Source organism: Enoplosus armatus, chromosome 24 (genome assembly GCF_043641665.1).
Source record: "Enoplosus armatus isolate fEnoArm2 chromosome 24, fEnoArm2.hap1, whole genome shotgun sequence".
NCBI lineage: Eukaryota > Metazoa > Chordata > Actinopteri > Centrarchiformes > Enoplosidae > Enoplosus > Enoplosus armatus.
In genome coordinates, this window is record NC_092203.1 from 4,899,957 (window position 1) to 4,912,387 (window position 12,431).

Consider the following 12,431-nt stretch of genomic DNA (forward strand, 5'->3'; position numbering starts at 1 on the left):
ATCAGTATAGTCGGTATCAACAAAAATTAATTACCCTGCATCGCAAGATCACGGTTTTAACCTTTTCAGTGATAATAAGTGTTTGCTTTGATGTCTAGCAGTCCAGGATATCACTGTGAGCTGGGGGGAGACCGAGCAGAACTGGTTTGAGCGCAGAGGAAACGACTGAATCACCAAAGAAAGAGACCACAGCTTTTGTGCTAATGTTGCAGACTTGCACCCAACATGGAAAACTAATTAAAAAGATAAGATTTTTGTGTGGTGGCGTGTAGCTTTTCTGAGGTGGCATTGGTTGCAGGAAGCAAGGGCTGACAACAATAGGCCTTTGACAAGGAGAACACAGCAATGTCGCCATCTTTGGCTGCAGGCCAGTTTCGCATGCCTCTGTGAGTGTCTCGAGGGTTATTGTGGCTTTTCAGGGTTTCCCCTCAAAGGCTTTCTGATGCAGCTTTGTGGAATCTATGTGAAGCATTTTTGTCGTGACTAAAATGCCAATGGAAGCGTCCTTGTAGCCTTCATGGACATCTTGCCATAGCAGAGATGGCACATTAGCCTGTAGCAAGGAAATTAATTATTAGACAAACAAAAATAAGAATTATAGAATCACATGCAGGCGTTTAATGAGTAAGTGTATCACTGATGAATGCTGTTCTGGGTATATTAGGCCCTATTTAGTTTTATCCACCCTTCGCCGACCTGTGTGAAAAGCTGTATGTTAACAGAGATATCCTGATCTAAGTGGGCACCTGATTATGTCACGTTGGTTGGGAGAGAAGTTGGATTAGTGTTGTAGGTGGTTGACAAAGCTGCAAAGCCAGGTTTGCCTTGAGAGAGATGCGTCTTGACATTTGTATCATCAACAGCCTCCCCCTTATTATACAGTAAGTCCCTGAAGAGACATTGGTATAAATTAAGCAGAGGCAGACAAACACTTTGGAGAACAGAATCTGCATATAGAGGTGTTGGAATTTTACCAGCTGACCACAGGTCTTGTAAAGTTCTGTAATTATTGTCTCAGAAGTCTTTTTCATATTTGTGCTTTGACTAAGCGTCCCCCGCCAAAATCATTATCTCTTCTTTTTGTGATGTTTTGGATGGATTTAGTGTATTCTCAGCCTGTCTCAGTACAGAATATTAACTCAAGCTTTTGTTTCTTTGCAGGACTGGTAAAAAATGAAAGCTCCCATCCCTCTTCTGATCCTGCTTCATGCCGTTGTGGTCCATTGCCTGAAAGTGGTGTCGAAGAGAGGCTCGGGTAAGTCTTGTCTTTTTACCACAACTGTTGTATCTTCCTTTTGTTCTAATGGTAGAAACAATGGGGAAAACGGCTCAATACTATGTATTTTACTGAGAGCATCCCATATATTAACAGCTACAGCTACATTAATTGGTACAGATTTGATTCCCTGGAACCTGTCAAGATTTCAAGGCTCTTTTCTTTGCCTGAAAGCACAAATCGTGTTTCATTCAACAGCAGGGGGATCACATGGCCTTGTGCTGTTGTACTTGGAGACTCCAACCAGTCATGCTGAAAAACAGGGCTGTCCTGTTATTTAACAGCTTGATTTTTAAGTCCACAAACACTCAGTTAATCAATTCGAGGTTCAGTGAGTGAAGATGGAATATTACATTGTTGATCTTTGCAGATCAATTGCATGGTATAATCTTGTTTTAATTTGTCAAAGAAGATAATAAGAACACAGGCTTGTTTATTCTTGACGGGTTTGCAACATATCTCTTAATGACATAATGAGAGATCACATATGTATTTCACACTTGGATCACCTCTTAGTGTGTAAGGTTGGTCTCATGAGGAATCTGTTTGGTCTTCATTATCTGTTTAGCTTAGATCTCCTTTTTAAGAGTGCAGACTGGAGTTATTTACATTCTGGATGCAAGGGCTACCTCGGTAGGTCAACTGGTAGAGCACATACCATGCATCAAGGCTGAGTCCTTGCCACAGTGGCCCGGGTTTGATTCCAGAACCTGGACCCTTTGCTGCAAGCCATCCCTTCTCCCTCTCTGTCCCGCCTTTTCTGTCTCTCTCTGCAACTATCACAATCCAGTAAAAAGGAACAATCCACGTTGGCTAACATGAAACATAAAGGAAGTCTTTTGCTATCCAGAGGCTGCTTGCGTCTGGGTTTTTACCCATGCATATTAGACACAGGTGCAGGAATGGCCCAAGGCTCATCAAAGGGTTTTCTGCTTTTCCAGCAGAAGTCCCTATGGGCTATCTCCTCAGATGCTTCACGAGCCATTGCCTGGGGCAAGGATTTGAAACGTGTCCACTGATAAATGAGCACCCCATCCGAGCCAGACCTCCGTCCTTTGTTCCTTCTCTTTTAGCTTGTACGGCTTTATTAGAAGCCATGCTGGTTGCAAGTTAGAGCACCATTGTAAAAAGGATTCTGGGCAATGAAAGCCAGTTTGAAATTGCATTGCTTTCATTTTTATGGAATGGAAAGAAACAGCAGGGGCGGGAAGGTGAGTATCCTAGTGTCATAGCAGGTATATTTTCAAAGAAATGTTTTTTGGGGTTTGGAGTTCCTTTGTTTATGAGATAAAGCTTGTGCGGTTCATTTGGTCATATTTTTATTACAGATTGGATAAATTCAGGTTTATAGTCTCTTAAAGCCTCTTGCAGCATGGCCTTCTCTGATAGAAAACTGTCACCTGGCTTACATGTGATATACTCCACTGTGAAGGACTATTTGAGTAAGGTCTAACAATACTTTATTTGTAATACTTCACCATTAATTCCATTTAATCAAAAGTCTTAAAAGTTTTGTTTTTATCTACAACAAAAAACATGGGAATTCAGCTGAAATTGATCAAACAGATTACTGATTGAATCCCTAATGAGACAAACTGAGCTGCTCCAAACTCTGCAAACATGTATTGTTTTTCATTTGTACCTTTTGTTCAAAGAAATTCACTGTGGACAATCAAACCTGTAAGTGTCAGCCCATTAAAGGAAATTAAATGACTTGATTGACTCCCTCAGGGATAATGAATCCACTATCTCGCTTGCTTTCCCTTTCACTGGGCTTCCACACAAACAGGCACACAAACTCCAGAAACCCCTGCACAGTGCTGCATGTGCACCGCTATTATCTGTAGATGATTAAATTCAAAACACCCATCTTTGAGTAATGCTTTGTCTGCATTTGTTCTCGGGGTGGAACAGTGCAAAAACATACAATGCATATCTGCCATAGTAATCCTCAGCACGCATAAACAGGACAAAAGTATCCATTTGTCCTCTGCTGTGGTTCCTCTTTTGTTAGAATGCTGATATGGCCTGAACGGTTGGGCAAACAGAATAATTACGTATATTTTTGCTTAATGCAGCACATCAAGTCAGATGCTGAAGTAAAACCCCACTCTTGGACGCTTCTACGTTGTTGTTATACCTTCAGTCAGTGATGTTCAATCCAGTATGTACAATTCATTCCAGGAGTTATTTTGTGTTTGAATTTCCATTTATTCGACGTGAATTGCTTTCTGGTTTATGGAAGCTGTTGTCCTTGTAGACATTGGCGTTTATGATCAGTGGCTGACCTTTTCAGTGCCAAACAATGGCATGAATGAAATAATCTCCTTGCTCTTTGATCATGATTACACCACTATGGATCTGATTTAACGTAGCTCTGACATTTTCTCTTGTTTCAGAATATTGTAGTGGCACTGTATGTATCTGTGTGGTGCTATGATTGTTATGTGTGGCTAGTTATCAGTGTAATAAGCAAAATGCATGCAGAAATACAAAAATCCACCAGTATATAGTTTTAATCTCAGTTGACTGTTTACAGCAGGGACTTGAAATCCCAGTTGCTTGTAAATCAGTGTTCGCAGTTGTCAGAATGCACTTCACGTTTTAACAGATGTGGTGTGATGGCAGAGGTCTAAAGATTAGAAAATCCTCAGTGGGAAAGTCTGTGTGGGGAAAAAAACTAGACTAGAAATTGTTGTAATAAATAGAAGATTTGAGTGATCCATGGACAAAGTCTAGTTTTGTGGGTCTATTTCTATTACACTTGCTATCCTTGGTTATTTAAAAAGATACTGTCCCTGAAAATGGGTTGTGGTTCTGTTATTGTCTTAAACACACAATCGGCTTCCTTGTTGGCCACTTGTGCCATACTATACAATAGATGCTTAGAAGAGCCGTGTGAGAAAGTGCCTGTTGGGTTGCTCGGCAGTGAGCTGAAAAGAGCAGAATCCTCTTTCTGTACGCCACACAGCTGCATTTTATTTGATATGAAATAGAAACTCCAGAGTTCACGCAAGGTCTCACTTTAGACTCTCTGAAGTAATAACTATGCATTTATTCTTTTTCTCACCTCTGAACATGGATTACAATCAGAGTGAGAAGGCGCTTCGGAGGTTACTGAGGAGGAATTTTGGCAGACCTGAATACAGAATAGAATAAAAAGGGCATACACACACATTGAAAAAGTGACTAAACAGAACATTTCTTAAACACTGTAGCAGGTTTCTAAAATATTTCATGGGCATCACCATTCATCTGCATTACACTGTGAACTCTGCTATGTCTTATCTTTGGTGTTCAGTTTTACTCCATGCAGCCTCCCATACTTCCCAGGCATCAGGAGTTTCTGTTATCCCCAGGGGCTTACTGTGAGCAGTTTTACAGCACGTTTGTTGATGACATACTTGCTGTTTTGAGGACTGGACCTGCTGTCTTTTTGCTACGGGGACCAGGAGGCCAACATTTGACCTCTTGAAGGAACTGGCCTTCTGTTTTTCGGGCAAAACTTGAACAATATTCAGTGAATTTCCTCTGAGTCCATGCTTGATTTATTTTACCATTCATCCAATTTGTAAGAAATTTAAAAGATTCTGTTTTATGTCCCAAATCAACACAGCAGTTAGGAAACCGTTCTCAAGAGTTTTTATTGTTCATGGTTGATTTCTAATGAGGCAAACCAGGGACAGCATCACTGTCAGCCATCGACCATTTACCCCTGTGGACACTGCAGGCACAGTAGCTCTTTCTATTCACAACAATCGCATATCATTTCCACAAACAAGCAGTTTTTCAGCCTTTTGGTCCACCATTGGTTGCCTCAGCATTTAAAGTTTACTTGCTGCAGTGCACGAAACATTTCTATTTTATATTCACTAAAAGTCTCCCCTTAACAAAACTGTTAACACATGTCCCCCACAGTGAACACTGATGACAGTTGTAGATTCACAATCATATTGCTTGACATTGATTGAGACAAATTTGGCCTCTCTCCTCCCCTCTGCAGTACAGTCATTAGTCCCCATTTCTTCACCAGACATTGATGAGTCCCCTGACAAATGATGCTTACCTTTCCACAGTCTCCCAGTAATTCCAGCAATATATTACCCATAACACTCACTCACAGTGAATGCGTCAGTCTGGTGTTCATGCATACGTAAAAAGCTGGTCTCCGACATGTGCTTCCATTTGGAAATGGAATACAGAATCCCGTCTCAGCCTCTATCATCTATTAAGGATGGTCCGAGGGCCCGACGTGTCACTCTGATGAAGAGTAGCTGTAAATAAAACACACCACCGCAACAAGACCTTGGTTCCCATTAGAGAGCAGCCGCTCATCATCCGTCTCTCCCCGTGTATTTATCTACTGCCGCTACAGTCCACAGGTCCACAACATATATTTTTCCGCCTCTTCGCCGACTTCTTCTTTCCGCTCTTGCTGGAGGAAGAATCAAGGACATCCTGACAGTCAGTTAAATTTACAGTCTTCACACCCATCACAACGCACAACTCTGGGAGGATGTCAACATTAATACGTCAGTTAAAGGATAGAATCTTCCCCCCCACATTAATGGGGCTACTCGCAATTTGGCCAATAATAAGGCTCCTCTTAATTGGACAAGACAGTGATTCCTAACAGGGGACGTCAACGCACGGCACAAATTCAATTATGGCAAGCCACTTGACTTTGTAATTGATATTAAAGGACGTTAAATATGGCAGGAAGCTGTCAGCACCAACTTTGATGGAGAGATGGGGCACAGCAGTAGCGACCCTTTCCACTCTGTCAGTTTTTTACACATGGAAACTACTGAATGTCAGATAATTCTTGCATAAGTCATAAAAATTGCATTAATGGTAATATAGAAGTGCCATCAGATCAACTATATACCACTTGAGGTTGTCAGTGATAAGAACTTGGGATGTAAAGGCTCTAAAATCTAAAACAAATCCAGGAAACTTCAACTGAGATTGAAAGCTGAAATACAAGCAAGCTCTGTCTCCGTCACACGCGCATACAGAGGCACACATCCGTGAATACCCGCGGTTCATCTTCCCTCGGTCAATACCACATACCTGCCACAAATGTTGAATGATTGCCTCCACTGCACCGCCTGTTCATTCCAGGGGAGATTGATCACACATATGCTATTAGAAATGAAATGGCTTGCCACATAGAGTTGTTTTCCCTCCCACTGCTCAGAGAGAAAGAAGCAACTCAACACGTGTGCCAGATATAGGCCTCTTGACAACCGGGGTTACTATGGATATGTGTTGGGGACACATGCCACAGTCCTCCACGTGAGATGGCTGACGATCAATCACCTGATTTATGAGCGGAATAGCCTTTCTGTGGCCTGTTTCCTGACCTGTAATAATGTTACAACACCACAGCAATTGAGAAAAATGCCAGGAAAGGGTGTAGGGCTGCAGCGCAGTGAAGATCCAGTGTGTAGCTGAAGGTTGAGGTGTTTAAAGCTCAAATGCACTGTCGGTGCTTCTGTGTGTGGATGAAAGATGTATCAGGATTACAGCTATTTTTATTTATTTGATGCATTTGGGTTTAAGGCATTGACTGCAGAAAAATGTCACCCATAGGCGTATGAAGCCCATGGGATGATTGGATTTGGGTTTACTGAAATCCAGATTTGGGAAATGGGGTGGAAGTGTGGGTGGAGCTAATAGGGTCAGACACCTGTCAATCACGCAGATATGCCTCAAAACGCACTTATCTTTTTTGCATTAATATGTCTGAAACTGCATCTTAAGGCAGCAACTGAGCACAGATTTGTTTTCAGTCTAGAGGACAGCATTACTTGATTTTCCAAGGAAAAGGGCAAAGAACTGCTGCTGCAACAAATAAATACTAAATTATATATACAGACACTTAATTATTCAAACTCAAAAAAGTGTTAAGTTACCTGCTGCTTACAGTATTTTAAAGCCGGACCTCTTTGTTGCTTCACTCATTTGATGTTTTATTACGTACGCATGGCTCGCCAATTATATACAGTAGGTGTCGACATGGCTAATGTAATGTGAAAAGCTTACACACACACACACACACTCGTTTGATATTTAGATCTCATTCGCTTCCATCTCTTAACTTTGTGGCATCATAAAAGCTATAAACTGGAACAACTTTGAGCTGAAAATGAAAGGTTATAAATATGTACAAATTCTGTGAGTGAAACACTTCAATTTCCTTCCCACCTTCGTGTGTTGTGCTTCCCTCTATCTGTTCACTGTCTTGGAACCTCTGCAGGCCTTCTACATTAAATACAATATACTGCATTATCTCCACTTTTAATATTTCTCTCTGAAAGATAACGCGTTCATTTCAGGCTCCCTTAGCAAATTATGCAGCCCACTTTAACAGCTGGGGCATTTGGTACCAATTTGAGAGATTATATGTGTGGATGATAATGAGCTTTAGTCCAAAAGAGGATTTAAACATGGAGAAGGCTGGCCACTGCTTAATTTAAGAAAATCTGGCTCTCAGGGTTAAGGAAGAGGACTTTGGGGGAAATAAAACTCCCCAAAGAAAAACAGAGAAAATGAAAAGTAAATAAGTAACATTTGTAATAAGTTAAGGGCAATTTGGACATAAACAGTAATGGTCTCAGAAATTATTTTAATTCCCCTTCACTGCTCCGCTCTCACAAAGCTGAGCGGCGAGGGGAAATTAAGCTATAGTCTCTCAGTACTATGCAAATTGCCTGAAGGCGGCGATGGGACTGTACCCAAAAATATCACACATTTTAACCTGGGGCTGCACTGCATGATTAATCCACGTGGGTACTCCCCCTCACTCTGCGTCGCTCTTTGCCTGTATCTATCTGTCTGTCTGTCTAGCAAACTTTGTATTTATGTTTATGTATGTGTGTCATTTCCTGCTTCTGTCACGATGTTGATGGCAGTTTGCTCTTTTTAGTTCTTCTCAAAAAATCAAAAAAGCTCCTTCATCTGAATGACGCAGCTGTCCCCTCTGATCTCCCTGCCGTTTCTCTCTGTTACCTTGCCTGTCTTTACATTTCACCTAACATCCCTCCATTGGTTATTGCTTCCATTGATTGCCGACTTTCTCCTGGAGGCCAGACAGGATCGCTGGGGAGTCAGATAGATGTCTCACAGAATAATTAAAGCAATACACTGATGCCTAATCCCATAATCATCATTAGATTTTAACTGGTTTAAACCAAGAGGCTGTTTTCCCGAAGACCTGACCTGCTTTATTCATGTAAGAACACATTTCTGCATCTGTGATTTCTATTTGTAGATCTAATTTGAAAATAGTACCTCTCCTAATATGCAGACTGGAGACCAAATTATATGCCTCGTCTTTAAATTACACACCTGTAGTATCTGTTTGAGTGGAGTAAGATTGGGCTAAATGATAGTTCACATCCCTCCTTGATAAAACGTCTAGCTTGAGAAGCGAGAGCAGACCCTCCTCCTGTTAAGGAAAACAAGTATTGAGGTTTTTTTTCTGTCATTTGTGGAAATCAGACAAACTGGTAATTTGATTTCCACTTGTCTTGGCCTGTACGATCTCTGAGACATTCAATTCGTTTTTCCCCCAGTGTTGCGACTCTTAGAGTACATTGGTTTTCTATTGATTGGAGCGGTAACTTTGTTTTGGGCTGATGCAACTCAGTTAAGTTTGATTTCTGAGGGGAGTTCATTGATTTGCATAGCAACACTGTCTCTTGTCATTTTCCAACTTCATCAGCCTCTATAATTATCCCCATACGTCACCTGCTGGTTTCCAACTTACAGTACAGGGATTTTAAAAGCACAACATGTTTCTGAATCTTTGCTGATATTTGTATGCACAATTACATTTCACATGAATAATTTTCAGGTCAAAAGCATATATCTACTTTTATATGACACTTAAAGTGTATTTTCCCCTCCGTTATGAAGAGCATACATTACTTTTTTTTAGCCATCTGTGTTGAACAGAACGCATTGTATAACCAAGAACTTATAGCTTTACTCAAGGATCATTTCTCTTTTGATTGATAGCTTGGGACAAAAGATGAGATTTTCATATTTTTTTCCTTACACAACTGTCGCTGCTACACACACACAGTAGTTAATCTGTAGTGTTTGGTTGCCATAACAACATATATATCACTTTGGGTATGATAGGGAAGGTGTGTTTGGGTTTTATTTAGGTGACAGGATGGAAGATAAGTAAATCAATAGAAAGAAGATTTACAGTGTCGGGACTATAGCTTTCTAATGCACTTATTCATACACTGAGCAGGATGTGGATTATAGACAACTGTTCAGTACAGTCATGTTTTTTTCCCCCACAAACCGAGAGTTCGGGAGTGGAATTAAACTTGAAGTGCACATACCTGTATTATGTATTTAAATGGCTTGTGGTACATTTTCCTTGCTAGAAATAACACTTGCCAAGTGTTGACACAACAAGATGGAGCCCTTAAAGCCAATCTTCATTCACTTTTTTGATTATTTCTGAAGCTCCCCTGGAGAAGTGACGTGTGTGTATATGTGAAGTCAACTTTGATATTTTTTTTTAAATCCAGTTTGAGTCTTTCTTTTAATAATTTGCCATAGATTGGTCAAAGGATGGGATGACTCATTTTCTATTCCCCCATTTGACCTTGTAAGCCAATTATTTGCTTGTTAGCACTGGAAAAATCCCGATGACTGATAATGTCACTGGATGGGAAGTTTGTGTCCTTTTCCTGCCTTCAGTGTCGCCGTTGTGAAAGAAACTGCATGAGTTGCGGTTTTTAATTTACCGTCCATGCACAATGAGGCTGTGGTCGCTTGAGAGGTGAAGTTTTGTTTGTGCAGGAAGTCTCCCAACAACATAGCATTTGATGAGGCTGTCAAGCTCTCTCGCGTCAGCCAGGCACTCAGCGTGTGGCCTTTTTCAATGCTCCTTTATTGGAAAGTTTGAACACATCCTCTCTCACTGTGTTCATTCCCTGTTCAGTCTCCCCGTCGCTCAATGACAGCTAAGAACAAAAAACACTACTCTCTTGTTCTCTTTGTACACTTTCTTTCCTTTCGTTTTTCCTTTTTTCCCCCAGTCTTTTTTTAGTCAAACTAGGATTGGTCAAAGCACAATCAACCTATTTCTGCAACAAGCATAGGCATAGTGAATCCTTACAGGTCTCAAGGGAGTCCTGCCAAGTTTGGGGCTTTTTAGTTTTCCTTTTTTTTTTTTGCAAGGGAGAAAGGATGTAAGCTCGCTTGCCGAGGAGTACGCCTTTGTTGGTTGCAGGAGACTGACGCACTGCAGGAGTTTTGGAAACAAACCAGGTTGACTCTATTCTCCAGGCCCTGGCTGCTTTTCTCACCACTGTTCTGAAGATACAAGCAGGTCCCATTCAAATCCTACTGCTTAGCATTTTTATTATAATTAGCAGGGAATTACCTGGTATTCCCCCCATAGGAAAGTATGCCACTTTATCCAAAGCTAAAGTACCTATTGTTTGGGGAGAGAAATGCTACTTTAATTAAGACGCACCAAATTTGCTTTTCAAAATCCACTCTGTTCAAAATTCAGCTCAACTATTCCCTGTAAGCATGCCTTGTAATTTCATTTGGCACGATTTACAGTGAAGTTCCGTCACATATTTCCCTGTCATGTTTATTGCTTGCGTTTGATGTAGCGCATGGTCGAAATATTTAAGACCTCTTATTTATGATCCTCCAGGGCCCAAAAAATGGTAGAAGATGGCAGTTGATTTCCCTGCAGTGCACTGATCAATAAATTCTACATATCAATTAAGTTCCACTGTCATCTCCAAGGCCTCTCCCAGGGATAAGCCTCTCTCTTATCGGCCAATCACAGCGCAGTGTGGCACTGCACAGCCTTCCCCGCGGCTCCTCTGCGACCATGGAACAAATATGTACATGTACAGAGGTGCTGCATTAGGAGTGTATGTTTCTCAGTGAGGCATGAGGGGGAAGACGGGGGCATCATCATCTGTAATTTAGCGTCTTTCATTTATTTCTTTTTATATGACATGTAGTGGCAGCTCTGTAAATGTGAGAAGTTCTCAGCTGTGGATCAAATAGCCTTAAAATGCTTTTACGGCCCCAGTGGCCTTCTAAAACGATTAGATTCTGTTAACCTGTGAAACGTGAATAAAAATGCACACAAATGCTTCTAATGCCTTTTTTTTTTTTTTTAGCTGAAAAGAGGAGTTAAAAAGAAAGGGGACACGTAGAGGGAGTGACTGTCATTACAGTAGGAGACACTTAAGTCAGTACAAGACAAGATTTGTGGTTGGAGTCAGTTGAGGGACTGTAGATTTTGCCTTCATTGTGACAGCACCGAGGCTGCAGCATCCAAAGAGCTTCAAGTCTCTATTAGCATCTTCTGCTAGCTGAGAGGCACTACAGATGTTAGTAGGCGTTGCATCTCTGTAGCCTGCCAGTAGCCGAGCAATACGGCACACAATCCTGAGTGTTTCTGCGCTCTCAGCATATCTCTTCACACAATCTTGCCCTCTGAAACAGGATTCAAAATGATCCTCTCTCCGCAACCTTTGCCTCTGTTGTGCGTGTGATCTTGCCAGAGGGTAATTAAACTGTTTCTGCTCGGTTCAGCCTCTCACGGAAGTTTGCCCCTGTATATCATCTGACATCAAAAACACTTAGAATAAATTGCTGTATAAAAATGCAATGTTCAGGCAGCCAATTAAGTTTGATTCTTGAAGTGTTAGAGTGTGTGTAATGAGGCCCATAGCTTAACTGTGAAGTCTGCTAGCTGCTGGTTGACAAAGGGTGTTTTTTTTCCCCCATTCACATGGAACCTAATGAGTGGTGGAGATGCTATCGTTCCCCATCAACAAATCAGATGATGTAAGAGAGGCAGATGAAATAGCTTGATGAATGATTAACACCCCTTTTACAAGGGCGCTGACCTTCCAGTTTTCTCCGCACCTGCAAAGATAATACATTAAAAGCGAGGATGGTGATCATTAAGCTGTTTCATTTGCTTGCAATCCACGGTGTATTTGTCTGTTCAGGTTTAATGTAAACACATCTGGCAAAACAGCTGGGAGAAGGATAACAAAGCAAAGCAGTTTATGGTAATGTCATTTTGATTTTTGACAAGTCATCTGTCCCAGTTCCAGCCCTGAGACACAGTTCAATTCCAAAATAA

General features: G+C 41.2%; 1 protein-coding gene across 2 annotated transcripts in view; it reads left to right on the top strand.

Annotated features, from left to right (window-relative positions):
- Positions 1-1,173: 1,173 nt before the first annotated feature.
- The window catches only part of LOC139306698 (interleukin-1 receptor accessory protein-like 1), a 195,336-nt gene continuing 184,078 nt past the window's right edge, over positions 1,174-12,431 (top strand). For both annotated transcript variants that reach the window (XM_070930643.1, XM_070930644.1), the window contains exon 1: positions 1,174-1,255. In XM_070930643.1, coding sequence (XP_070786744.1) covers positions 1,174-1,255 — 82 coding nt within the window. The remainder of the gene's footprint in view (positions 1,256-12,431) is intronic.